This window comes from Vicugna pacos, chromosome 33 (assembly GCF_048564905.1).
Source record: "Vicugna pacos chromosome 33, VicPac4, whole genome shotgun sequence".
In the NCBI taxonomy this organism is placed as follows: Eukaryota; Metazoa; Chordata; class Mammalia; order Artiodactyla; family Camelidae; genus Vicugna; species Vicugna pacos.
The window spans coordinates 9279886-9294112 of NC_133019.1; the positions used below are offsets into that span (position 1 = coordinate 9279886).

The 14227-nt window shown below is 51.1% G+C and overlaps 1 protein-coding gene across 1 annotated transcript in view; it reads right to left on the reverse strand.

The window, feature by feature from the left end:
* Positions 1-7755, reverse strand: part of SORL1 (sortilin related receptor 1) — a 147895-nt gene extending 140140 nt beyond the window's left edge. The window contains exon 1 of the mRNA XM_072954152.1: positions 6943-7755. Coding sequence (XP_072810253.1) covers positions 6943-7218 — 276 coding nt within the window. The 5' untranslated portion in view covers positions 7219-7755. The remainder of the gene's footprint in view (positions 1-6942) is intronic.
* Between the last annotated feature and the right edge of the window lie 6472 nt (positions 7756-14227).

Consider the following 14227-nt stretch of genomic DNA (forward strand, 5'->3'; position numbering starts at 1 on the left):
GTCTGCCACTCCGATTGGGGACATAATCACATCAGCCTGCCTTGCTGAGAATCCATAGCCGTGTTTTTAATCTAATTCAGGGGACTGGAGATAAATCATGGTGAAGGGTCCGGATTTCCCGAGCCAAGCCTGCGGCAGCAGCGAGAACCATGGCACACGGACTCGGAGGGCCGGCGGGGAAGGGGGGCACGCGTCGTGATGAAGGCCACCCGCCCGCGCTGTCTGTGCTCACGCCCGCCTGCGGGCCGCAGGGACGGAAGACCCACCGGGCTCCGCAGAGGTGAGACCCACAGGAAGCCGAGGGCGGGGTGGGGAGATGGCCCCACCGTCAAGGCAGCGGTTACAGCTATCGCGGCTGAACAGACGCGCGGGGTCTGCACAGCACCTCGGCCAAGTGGGCCGTCTGCGCACCGCCACGTCCAAAGTCAAGGCCCCGAGGTCGGCCTTCAGCGCCCAAGCCCCAGATAGGAGGAGGCAACTGTGCAGAGGCAGCGCTAAGATGCACACGCCACCCTCGCCCCCCCCCCCCCCGCCCGCCCCCGCCAGCTCCCCGCCCAAGCATCCCTACCCAGGAAAGAAAAGGCCACCAGCTCCAGACACACAACCCTCCAGACACTCAACCCAGCTGTCAGCTGCCGCCCAAGCCTGACATTCAGCGCCTTCCCTCCCGTTTGTGGTGGAAACAAAGGCTGGCCTTGCTGTGGTTACAGCTTCTCTCCTGGGTGAAGCAGCCGTTGCCACCACTGGGAAAGGGAGGCCTCTGGCAGCCTTAAATCTAGGCTGTCCAAAACCACAAGTGGCCATTTAAACTTCAGTTTAACTTGGAGGGGAAGGATATAGCTCAAGTGGTAGAACACATGCTTAGCATGCACAAGGCCCTGGGTTCAATCCCCAGGACCTCCTCTAAAAATAAATAAACAAACAAACAAACCTAATTACTTTCCCCCAACAAAAAATCTTAAAAATAAACTTAAATTTAACTTGATTAAAATTCAATGAAAGGAAATAAATTCTTTGGTCATAACCAGCCACAATTCAAGTGCTCAACCACCATATATGGCTAGTGGACACACCGGCCAGCACAGGGACAGAGTATGTCTGTCATCATCCAGCCATCAGAGAGGAGACCTGTCATGAGGCCAAGAGATAGGCTCTTCTGGCTCCTGGCTGGCAGCAGTTACCATTATTATTAAAAGTTACCCAGTGGGTAACAGAATTTTGTAATTATTTTTAACTCCCTATAGCAGTCGTGACTGTTACAAAGTCCTATTTTTATGTAACCCACCCCAAAACGCATGAAGCAGGCCTCATGTTAAAAAAAAACAAAACTGAGGGTCTCACAATAACATAGTATGAAACCCAAATCCTGATCAGCAGTCCACCTGCCTTCTCTGATTTATAGCACCATCAGCCACCTCAACGCTAGAAGGCTGTCCATGCCACTTCTTCGGAGGCCCAAGGTTCACAGGTCGATAAACCAATAAATTAGGTCGAAATTAACTGCGGCTCGTTTTAAATGGAGGGGAATTGATTTCGGCATCTCTGTGGCTGGACTGAATGTGCCACGTTCCCGATGGATTCTGGCACACCTAGCGAACGCAACAGGATGGTTCCAGGCTTAACAAAGACAAGGCCTTGGCCCTGCAGCCCAGACCGCTTTCAGCAAAACATAAATTCCGCCAAAACTGAAACCAAAATATACAGAGTCCTCCTCTGCTTTCCATCCCAACTGAACCTTAAAAAATGGAGGAAAGGTTAATATCAGACCTCAGCTTTAATACGTTTCTACGCGGTCAACTCTCAAACTCTCTGCATCTGAATTACTGTCAAAAATTCTAAACTCCAAACTGGCTTTCCCTGGCACGTTTTTGCCAGCCATTTTGAATATCAGCTGCACAAAGAATGCAAACTCATCTTCATATTCACCTAAGGAAAATTTAATTAGGAAGGTAAGCAGATGCTTAAAAGAAAAGACTAAATAAATACATAACAAAGGCAAACAGTTTATTTTTTGGATCAGCTGCTCCCCAGATTATCTGCATGCTCCTGGGTCTGTGCTGTCACAGGGGACGGTACGAGGCTGGCTGTATCTACCCATGGCCCTGGGAGTAAACAATGACAATATAAAGACGGCTGTCATCTCTAAGGAGGAACAGATCAAAATATGACAATGAAATGTTCCTACAACATCCATCTTTTGCTCTGGGATGTTAGTTGCTGTTAGAATCTGCCTCCTGGATCCCAGGTCTCAAAGCAGTTTGTTAAGCATACTATTAACTCCATTTTACAGAATATAAAGAAAACAGTCTGGAAAAGAACATGAGTTAAAACCAAGATCCACCATCTCTATATTCTGACGTTCTCACAAACCTGGGCCAAACGTCGCCAGGGAACTGCCCTCCAGCATCTTCCCAAGTTACAAGAAGGCTACACGCTACCGCTCTCCCGCAGGAACCCTCCAAGTGGAACGCAATTTTCCCCTGGCCTGGAGGAAAAGTAACACTATTTTATACGACAACACTTTGGGTAACTCCCTTCCTACCGACAGTCTTAAGGCCATAAATATATTTTGGAGCTTGGCTTAATTTCGTTTTTCATGGGGCTATGGATAACAGAAAGCCACCGATATTTCGAGTTTCAAATTTTATGTCCCTACATGTTACATACGCATAGAATGTTTTTGGAAGGACATACAAAAAACTGATGACCGTAGTTTTCAATGAGGAAGGGACACGGGGTGAATGGGGACAAAAGTGAGGGAGGGAAATTTACCTCTCACTGCATACTCTTGTGCAATTGTTTCGTAAACATGTATTACCTACTGAAAGCTAAATAAACGGATTGGATGTCTTTTTATTTCATCCCTTTCAGTCTCTCCATCTCCTCACTCCTCTTCCCTGTCCCCTTTTCCTCCCATTCCTTCAACCTTTTGAAGCCTCCACCCACTATGCCCCAAGACCTGTAAGCTATTAAAGAACTAAACAGTGGCCAGAGACGGAGCCAAGAACTGTGTACAAGAACAGATGCCAAGTGGGACCAGGAAGTTTTTCAAGGTCACACCCTTTATCAAGCCAACCCAACATGCCAAACAACCCTTCATCTGCGTAGAAGGAGCCAACTTGAAACGGCAAATGCTTCGCTTCTCGTCTTTTGGAAGCATACAGGTCAAACGTCCTAACTTCAGAATCAACCAGCCAATTATTTCCCAAGCAAGTGTATCGTCAAGAATCTACCCCAAAAAGATCTAAAGTTAAACAGTCTTCCACCCCCAAAGCAGGCTCTTTGTCCTCCGGCCTTCTGCTGTAACAGACACTTTATTTTCAGTCTCAAATCAGGACACTGAATACTCCCTGGCCTCTAAAAAGCAGGAATTATGAAGAGAGAGCTCACTGGAAGGAAGACAAACCTGCAAATCCTGTTAGGCTTTGCGCTTCATTCCAGAGGATTTTTCCCCAAAACAATACCATTAGCAATACCATGACAGCCCTAAAAGGGAGCCTCCTGTACAACAGAATCCCAGCTCTTCATTCAAAATAAACCCCAGAATGGCACAGGAAAATCAGGGCTCATTCCCACTCTCCGTCTGTGGGCTCACCACAGCCCTCCTTGTAAACACTTTTCCTGTCACTTGGAAGTCCTTCCCACCCTCCAGGCCTCTCCTTCCAGGTGGGCAGTCAGTCCACAAATAGTCATTAAGAGCCTCCCTAGTGCCAGGGACACAGAGAAGAGACTTGCTCTATGCCCTCAAGGAGCAAACTGGGAGACGAAATGGTTAAACAAGCAATTAGAACACAAGGCACGAAGTGCGGTACCCAAGCTCAGGAGAACCCTTCCCACCAGAGCCTGGGAATACATCGTATTCCCTGGATGCTGAAGAACGGAATAGAGGTTTTGCAGGCAAAGACAGAGGTAGGGGAAGACTATCTGAGGCAGAGGAGAGAGCAGGTGGCACAGAGGCATGGGGCTGCCATAAAATCAGGAAGAAATTCAGTGTGGCAGGAACTATGGAATCCCCCTCCTTGGACCTTTTAGAAGGAATGCAACTAAGCCCTCGTTCACTCCACAGGTTAGCGGAGCCAGAGGAAAACCACTGACGTGGACTCCAGCAAAGGGCTCTTTCTCAGAAGCAAAAGTCCTCCTGCTCCCCTCCCTGAAGCCAGTGGCCTGAGCATCACCCCTGGGGCTTCAGCAGTCAGGCGGCTTCTGCTTCCAGCCCTAATCTGTTCTGCCAGGCATCCTCTTAACCTCGCTCAAAGGTCAGAGGGCAAGAAGCTGCAGAGTGTCCAAACCCACTGCCCCTTTATCACTCTGTCTCCCGTGCCCGCCCATATCTGCAACCCACTCACCCCCGCCCTGAAGAGTGGTGGCTGGTTTACTGTCCCTGTTTACTTGTCCCCTCCTGGTATAGTTTACATGCCTGTATGCTTGCATCTGCTTTATCTCCTCCTTTATGAAAGCAGGGATGAAAAAATGCCCCGCCCCCATCTGCACCCCACCCCTGTATAGAACCACACTGAATTCAAGTGAGACTATGGAAAAAGTTGCAGTTCCTTACGTTTAAAAGCTAAAGGACGAGGTTGGGGTGGAGTATGAAGTGGGAACTGGCTTAGGGCTGGAAGCAGAGTGGCTGCATAACGTATAAGCTGCATCCTGACACTTTTGAGAGTGAACACAGCACTTTTCATAACCAACAGGGACAACCTATAAACCAGGTCTGCCCCAGGGAAAACAGAGACAAATGGTCGCCTTTGCTAGAAAGATCATTCCAAATAAATGCGAGTCCCTTCAGAGCTCCAAAAGGGACAGGGCGAACCCCTTCAGTCCCTGGTTCCTGTGCCTGCTAGTCTGAAGGCTCCGCAGCAGATAGTGCTTGTGGCAGAAAGCCCAGAACCAGGAAGTTCCTCCTCAGGTCTAACTCAAATCCTTATAGAGTCAGGTTAATCCGACTGTTATTAACCTCAGGGCAACCGAGAACAATGGCACAGGGAGGCAGCCTTAGAGAAGAAGAAACACTGTGTCCCCATCCTTGGTAGGAATTCCTCATTAGGAGTTTAACAGCTAGTTGTCCATCCTTCCACAGAAACAAACTCAACCTGGCTGGCTCAGAAATATAACAGGCGAGGGTTTTTCAGTCACTCTTGAGGAGAACACAGCTCATCTTTAACTAGCCCTAAACCCCTGGGAGCTCTCACAAACCAAACCCAAGGAAGAAATGGCACCTGTGTGCATATTTTCACGACCAGGAAGCTCTTCCCGCAGCCCAAACTATAGCTCTGGGGGGAGCTGAGCTCTGGAAGGGATGTCTCCCACTGCTCCCCACTCCCAGTCCCCAGAAAGCTGACTCAAGCCGAGAGCAGAGCTGGGCTGACTGGGAAGAGTCAGCCAACAAGGGAGCCTCTCTTTTTCCCTCCCCCACCCTCCATCAGGATGCTGTCATCCCAGTCCCGGGGAGGGCAAGGATCTTGTAACAAAACAAAAAAGAAGTTTCAGATGGGGGTGGGGAGGGGAACAAAGATCTAGACCCAGGAGGGAGCCACGCAGGCAGGCTCCAGCAGCCCATGCCCCCCAAGGCACAGACTTCCGCCCAGGGGCTGATGGTGGATGGAAGTCAAAAGCTCTCACCTCCTCACTCCATCCCTATCCCCTTTCTTATCACATATGTTTTACTTTAGAAAGGAGTTACTTAAGTAGCACTGTGTAGAGGGGCTACTGTCTGATCACTCAAAGGTCACTGAGACAATGCAGACAAAAACTAAAGAGCCAGCAATCCTGCCCCACGTGACCTTGGGCTGGTCTCTTCACCTTTTCCAGCTTTGGTTGCTTCATCAACAAAATGACACAGTAAGGTGAGGTGGTTTATAACGTTCTTCCTGGCTTAAAGGGTTGAACGTTTAATTCTGTATATTTCCTCAAGAAATGGCTAAAGGGAAAATATCAGTGAAGAGACGCAGAACTCAGACTAATCTTTTCATGTCTAAAAGGAAGGTTTTGACTCTAGAGATTGTGTAATTTACCACCACCACTGGTTCCATTTTTCCCTCCCCCACCGACCTTCTCGTTTTTGCTGATGTCAATCTCAACCACAGGACTAGGCATCTCATGAGACAATAACTCGGTAAAATTAATTTTGCCAATGCTGATACTAACCCACAAACTCGGTTTGCAATGGCCAGCAGCAAGTCCAGGCATAAAAGTGAAATTCATGTCACTTATGATCTAATAAACCCATTGCCTGAATAGAAATAAATCACCTGCTGAATAATAATGCCCACCAAATTCTCGCAGGCTTTCAAATCCCCAAGGGTCATGAAGGATATTCATGCCCAAAATAAAGTCAATATTTTGAATTGAAGAGGAGGGGAATAGATAGAACCTCACCCCCCCAACAAAAAGAAAATTCTGCCCTTACACACTTACACACACACACACACACACACACACACACACCTTGCTTTGACTATTCCAAGAGTCAAGCTTTCAGGTTTGCCCACCTTAATTGTGGATTTAAAAAATGTTAAGTGTGGAAACCCCCTCCGCTTAGTGTTCTGGGTGAACGTACAGCAACTGCAGGATGCTCGCCTCCGCTGCCAACTGATGCTACACTAAAGAAAGCCCGTTTTCTATCCACGCGTTAAATGAAGCTGCACCCCTCCGATACCTGCCGGAAACTCCAGCGGGGTGCACACACCCTGGGGAAACAGGCAGTGCACCCCGAGAGCGACCTGGAGTCCGTTTGCTAAAATTGACAGGAAAAAGGAAAGATCAAGGCAATTCAAATGCTGACGGTCGTACTCCTGCGAGAAGGGGAAAAACAAACGCCAGCCGGGAAGTCCCCAGCGGTGCCTGCACCTGGGAGGCGACTGCAAAGGATGGATGCGGGGGTGAGGCAGCGCAGGGAGAGGGGAGAGCCGGGGGAAGGCGGGGGGCCCCCCGCTCGCTCACCTGTCCGTACACCTGGATGGGCTCGGGCTGCAGGGCAGCGCCCCGTCTCCTCCGGAGCCGCTTCTCGTCCGCCCCGCGGGGCGCCCCGCGCGCCCACCGCCGCAGTTCGCGCGGGTCGCCCCGCACCACGAGGAAGCCCCGGTCCTGGGGCCGGAGCGCGCGGCCGCCGGGCAGCGTCTGCGGCCAGACCTCGCCGACAGCCCCGGGCGGCAGCAGCGCGATCAGGGCGAAGAGGAAGGGGAGTCGCGAGTCCCTCCTGCTGCTCCGTGTCGCCATGTTCGGGCGAACGCGACCGCAGGTGGCGCCGCCGCCAGGAGAGAATGTGCAGCGCGAGGCCGGGACGCCGGCCGGGCCGGGGCCGCGCGCGCCGCTCCCGGGGCTCCAGGCCGCCCCGCTGCGCCCGCCGCCGCCGCCGCCGCCGCCGCCGGGTCCCGCTCGGCTCGGCGCGGCGCCGTCACGTGTGAGGCTCGCCGCCGCGTCCGCTTCGCGCACTTTCTCCGCTGCGGCCCCTCCCCCGCGCGGGGATGGGGAAGTCAAGGCAGCGCGCGCGCGGCCCCCCGCCCGTCCGCCCTGCGGCAATCGGGAGTCGCCGGGGGCTCGCCGGTCCTCGCTGGAGTTCTCGCCTCTTCTGCCGGGTCACTTCCGAGGTCGTCCTAACCCGCGGCCAGTCTCCGTTCCTGGCTGCGCGGCCCCCTGTCCCGCCACACGACCACCTCCCCCGCCCCCTGCCGCATCCCCACCTCCGGGGGAGCGCCGAGAGCCAGAGAAAATTAGCTCCGAGAACACAGCGGGCACATCAGAGTCCAAATGAACCCGCCCCCATGGTGGAACTCACGTAGTTGCAATTGCTCTGGGCACCACAACTACCCTTGATCGAGCTCGACTGCCCCTGCCCCAAGCACAGTAAATACACGCCCTGCATAGAGGCAGTAAAAGCCAGGGCACGTCTTACGAGGGACTCGCCACACCTGAACAGTCACACAGTTACACAACGATTTCTTGCACACAGGAATACTTGCGCGGGACACCGAGCACCCACACAGTGGCTTCCTTGTGACTTGTGACTTGTGAGCCCCGCTCCCGGGTGACGGAGCACTGAGCCACCCGACCTCAGCCTCAAAATGGGCACACTTGCCTGTCCCTTCAGCCCACAGCCAACCCTGCTGCAGGTCCTCTTCCCAAGAAGGTAAAAGCTTGACCCTGGGGACAAGAAGGGCAGACACCCAAAGAGAGGGGAGGACGCACTTTCAATTAACCGTAAATGTAGCTTGAAGATCCAGACCTTCTTTGAACCGCAGGGAGATAAAACTGCAGTTGGAATTGGCCAAGCAAACCCAGGGTCCATATTTTCTGCAGATTTGTGGGAGCAGCCGAGGCCTGTCTACTCTGGCCTCCTCTATGTCATGTTCCACTGTCTTCTGGACTCAGATCCTGGTTTTTGATAAGACAGAGCCAGCAGGGCTGAGGGAGAGACGACTTCTACAGCTGCAGGCAAGCCCTTGGTTTAGAGGGAGGAAGGGATGGCAGTTCAGTTCCCCACAAATGTTTCAGGTCCCACCGCTGCCCTCTAGGACACTCCGGTTTGCTTAGCAGACCCCCTTCCCCTACCTAGCACGCCCCGGGTGACAACCTACCAGAGGAGGCCTTTCCTTGCCTCCCTAAACCCAGCTTTCTACCACCGTCCCGTACCACATGCCGGACTTGCTGGGGACCTGGTTCTGAGGTCCCCCTGCCTCCTCACACTTTGGCTCTTCTTCCCCAGCCCTCTGTCCATCTCAGTGTAATCGTAGACCCACCCAGTTCTCTCCACCAGCAAATCACTGATCCTCTGGGAATGCCACTGAGCCACTGCCAGCTCCCACTCCTCATCTAGACTGGCGCTGCCTTGTCAGTATCACCTTCGCTGGCATGGATCACCCTGTGGCCTCCTGGGACTGGCAGAAAAGACACATTGACCCCCATTTAACCCCCAAGGGAACACGGCTAGTGTCAGAACACCCTGCAGACGATTCAATCACTGTTTATTTCAACATATATTTAACGAGAACCCTCTCTACAAGAGCACATGTCAGAGTCCCAGCAAAAAACACATGTCCCCTAAGTGCGGATTTGAAAACAGGGAGCTGTGTTTCCCACACAAACCGCTGGCCTGAGGTTCAGATGGCAATTTGCTGGGGCGGATTAGTAGGGCAGGGCCAGCAACTTGCTGATTTTTTATTTTGATTTGTGCCTTGGATGCTGGAGAGCTGGCGGCAGTGCTCAAACATGCTTAATTTACTCTTGAAAGCCCTTCTCTGCAATCATTGTCTACCTTCCAGGCCCTTCTCAGGTGGATAATGGGCAAACCCCGAGACTGTGTGAGCCTCATAACCACAGGACCCAGGGGAAAGCATGCTGACTTTTGCATCAAAAGGTCCGCTTTCTAACTTTGGGGACTCAGCCAAATAACCTCTCGGAGGCTCAGTTTTCTCATCTGCAAAATGAAGATCTTGATCCCTGCTTATCACACAGAACTGCTGATGGTGTCAGAGGAGATAATGTATATGAAATAAAATTACTGTGCAGATTGTGACGGCCCCAGATCAGTGTTGTTTACAGGCATTGGAGACATAGTACTGGATTTGCAACCAAGGTACTGTATGATTTTTGTCCTGGTCACCTCGTCTCTCTGGGCATTGGTTTCTTCATATGTGAAGTGAGCAGAGACCTTGCAGCCCTGACTGTTCCCCACCCCGTCAGGACCCCGACCTGGGCATGAGATCGGAGTGCCACAGCCCAGGGCGCCCGGGATCGGGGACACGGCTGTATTGTGCAATGGAGCGGGATGTTCCTCCTAGCTTCAAAACCAGATCTGGGTTGTAAACAAGCCACCACTTCCCCCACGCCTCCAAAACAACATGAGCATCGGGTGGGAAGGCAGACGGAGAAAGGGCAGTATCCCCAGCCCCCTCCACCCCAGCTTGCATGGCCTTGCTCTTGACGGTACCCGATACCAGGAGGAAGATCAGCCTGCGTGGGAACTTTATACTAGACTCACAGCTGTGTATAAAGAAATCTTGAGCCTGGGGTCAGACTTTAAACTGCCCTCCTTTGTCCTCTGCCCGATCTGGGCCATCCCGAGCTAGAGCTGGAGATGGGGCTAGGGAAAAACCACTCAGAGGTCACCAGTGTCCCACGTTTTTATCCAGGTGGAGTCACAGTTAAAATAACAACAAGATCAGCCATGAAGAAGGGGGGTAAATTCCAAAAGCCTAACTGGGCTTCTTTCTGTTCTCTCTCCCCTCGTGGCCTTCCCTGAGGCTGCAATCTGTCTGCTCACTCTCCCCATTCTCACCGCCCCCCAGCCCCTGACCTGGTCTACTTCTCTGCACCTTTCAGGTTCCCAGAGGCCTCCCTCTGCGCCGAGCCTAGGTTGCACCACGTTGCTCTAAGGCCCTAAGTCTTCTGCAGTCTTCAATCCTTTCTCTCTGGTCACATTATTTTCCTCTTAAACTCCAAGCAGCAGGAGGGCAAAACCAGGTTCGTCCTGCTCAATTCTGTTCCCAGTGTCCAGCGTAATCCTGACACATAGTGGGTGCTGGGTGACCTTTGTAGGAAGTCTCTGTGTGAACAAAGGGAGGGGAAGACACCCCTGCATGCAATAGTGACGGCTGGGGAGTGGTTATGGGGCAAATGTAGTTGAAGCTCATAACTTGACTGTCTGTCCTTCACCACTTCCTTCTCCCAAAGCTGCCCGCCCTGAGTTACAACTTGACCTCCGAGTCGCTGAATTGAAAAAGGGGCCTCGCCACCTCCAAAGCCCGAAGTGGCGAACTTTATACCCTCTTCCACATCATGGGAGTCAACTAACTACCATTTACCTCACCAGCCAGGGTGAGCGAGAAATATCCTACAGCCCCAAAGAAATAACTTTCTCCCGCTGTTGCTAAAAATGCCTCTAGTTAAGGCAAAATCCAGGATAACTGATGAGGTTTAAAATACAGATGCACCCAAAACGTAGAACCAGTAACTTAGATTCTCACTCTTGAATAAATTAGACTCAAAGAGGAGCTTCTGAAAATAGTAGTAACTTACTTTCGCACAGCAGTAACTTACTTTTGCACACTGTAACAGTATTGCCTATCAGTTTTCATCTCATTGTGGCCCTTTAGAGGGGACCAAAGCGGGCTTTATCAACACCCCATTTTACAGATTCTGAGAAATAAGGATCAGAAGGAAGGAGTTGCCCAAAGTCATGTAGTTTATAAGGTTTAGATTCAAACAGAGCGTCTCTGATTTTTTTCTACCACATCGGATACCTCCTTTAGAAAGAGAAGAACTGGTGTTTCAAGTCCGGGATGGGGCAGGACAGTGAGAACCAGGACAGAAAGGAGAGTTGCCCAAGCCCTCAGCTCTTGCACAGCTCAGTCCTGCTTTAACTCTCCATAAGCCAACACCGCTGCCCCACCCCAACCCCAGGCGCCTCGCCGAGGCGTGATGCTCAAGGAGAGAGTAATGTTACAGAGCTCACGGGTCAAATCCTTTTTTCTCTGCTTTGCTAGAAGATACATGGAATGAGGGATGTGGTTTCCAATTTTCCAAAGAGGGATTTGGGTTCAAAACCTGTGAAGGAGTGCAGGTGTTAGAGGCCCCACCTCTTACTCTGGCCTCCATCTCTCAGAAACTCAGCTTCTTGGTTTTCGGTAGAAATTATTAAGACCTTTCTCACAAAGGGTGTGAAACCAAAACTTGGAAATTTCCTTATGGTCATATAGACGCAAGGACAAACCTTCCTGATGGAAGACAATGGGAAGTTATCTTCTTCCCCAGGAATATAGAGTAGGACTCACCCTCCAATGTGGGAGGAACTAAACCAGGAGATTCTTTGAAAACCCCTGAATAATTACATATCAAAGGCTTGCGGCGTCTTCCCTCCGAGCCTTTGTGGTGCGACCACAGGGTGAGCACAGCTCTAGGCGCTGGAGTGCCCAGAGGCACCGGGGAGCCAACGGGAGAGGACTTGGTTTCAGTGTGTGATGCGTTAGCTCAATGGATGCCCTAAAGCCCTCGTGGGACTGTAACCAGAGGGAGATATTTGGCCCATCTCTCTCTCCCTGACAGGGACCTAGGATCCCCAGAAACTCTCCCCCCAACCCAGCCATGGTTAACTCCTCAACTAAAACGTCACCTCTCGATTCCGCCCAGATTCCCCCTCAACCACCCCAAAGCCCTGCCACCTTGATTTACGCCTCTCTTGACACATTGGTCTTGTTCTGCCTCCCATGACAGCAATCATCTTGGTCCTCACCTCCTTTCCTGAATTAGAATTGTCTTTGGACCTATTCTCCCGTCTTGCACTTAACAGATTATGTCCTGCAGAGTTGAACTGAACAGCTGGGGTCAGGGTGCCCTCATCCCTGCTATGCACCCCCATTGGCAGTTGGTTCTGCAAGGAAGAACAATTTTGAATTACTGCTCTTGGGAGACTGAGTTTCCCGTGCTGGCGTCCATGTCAAAGGATGCTGGAAAGACAGCTGGGGGTTCTCTCAGCATGAGGTGAGTCGCCCTAGCCAAGAAGTGAGTCTTTCCCTTGCAACATAGTTTTACGTATGACCTGGTCATTACCTCCCGCTCCAGGATGGGGATAATAGGGTATAAGTGCCTATAAAAAAAAAAAACAGCCACCACTCCCCAAAGAATTTGAAGAAAGCAAAGACACGTAAACACGTCTGTGAAAACAGTGTTAATTAAGCCAGGAGGCCATTAGGTGGCTCTAATATTTGGGTGGTCTTTGTAAGCAAACCGACAACCTACGCCTGTACATTTCTTAAAGCTTAGAAATTAAAACTTCAGGACAACCAGTCACAAACAGCCGACTGAGCTTTGAGCTGAAGCTGATCGATAATTTCCTTTCTTTGCTTCCACACCTTCTCTACATTAAGTCTTTTCCCCGCTCCTGGACTCCTAATCATTTCTAGTTTGCTCTCTGCCTGCTTTTAATCAACTTTTAACATGTGTCATACACCCCAGTTTATCACTGAACAACAAAAAGAGCTCTGTTTTGAAAACAAAGATGATCAATGGGTCTGGGGAGAGTGAAGTGGGGAAAAGTTTGTGGATCCGTGGTCTCTAGCATGTGTCTGGGGGATACGGCATGGTGGGGGAGAGGCTGAAATTGCTGGGTCCGGGAGGAGCAGTAAGTAATTCTGTGCATCTGAGGGGAATGAGGAAAAGCTTCGAGGAGGGAGGGTAGCAGCAACGTAGGGTGTGGGAGCAAACTGGGAGCGTGGTGCCCGCTGTCGGAGTCTGGGAAGGCAATGGGCAAGAGAAACCAAGGAGAGCCCCATCTAACTGTGTCAGGACTGTGGTCCAGGGGATTCACGGATGCTGTGTGGTCGGGGTGGCCATCTCACCGCGACCATAACCCATGTTCCGCATTGTCACTTTGTTCACCTCCTGCTACAGGGAGGCACCTGCTTGTCACAGGGCACCACGGATCATACCTCTTACTGCCGCCCATCTCGAAATCCATCCCACTGGAAATGTTACGCGGTGTCATCAGCTGAGTTAACACCTGTGAAGATGACCGTTCCTACCAGACTCAAAACTGCAAGCGTTTTAATGAGGCTCTGGATAAAGGAATACATTTTCTCAGAGCCCTTAAACAAATTCTATTAAGTCCTCCACAGCAAGTAAATTATTGAAACGGTGATTAGGGTTTGGATCATCCCAACAGATCCACTCAGAGGCAAATACATTCTCGTCTGGGGTTTGACACGATGCCAGAGTTAGAAACTGGCCAACCCCCTCAGCCCAGGGCTAAGTGAAAAATCCTTTTCCTCTTGGTGCTTATTTCAACAAGAACTTCAGTGCTAAATTAGCAATGGGTTTTGTGTATGAATTTTCTTTGCATTCTAACACTATGTAAATGAAAAACTCAACGAAGTGCAAATTAAGACTATTCTTAATTCTAAGGGACTGCTATTCTGTGATAATGACGCCATGGAATAGTTCACAGTCTGCCAAGCACCGTGTGTGGTTGCGGCTCCCCCATCTGCCTCATTCGCCTCCCAGCAGGGGGGCACCCACCCTGTCCTCATTTTTCCTGCCCACTAAAGTCAGACCTGACCCTCCACCCACCTTCCTCCTCATGATTTAATCTTGCCAAGATCATGTAATCACATGCACGGAACAGGAGGTTGACGTGGGGGTAGTGGGGAGACATGAGAGGCATCAGTTTGGATGCTAAGGAGGCAGCTCACCTGGTTTCGAGCCCAGCATGGCCCCCACTGGCATCTCAGAGCCT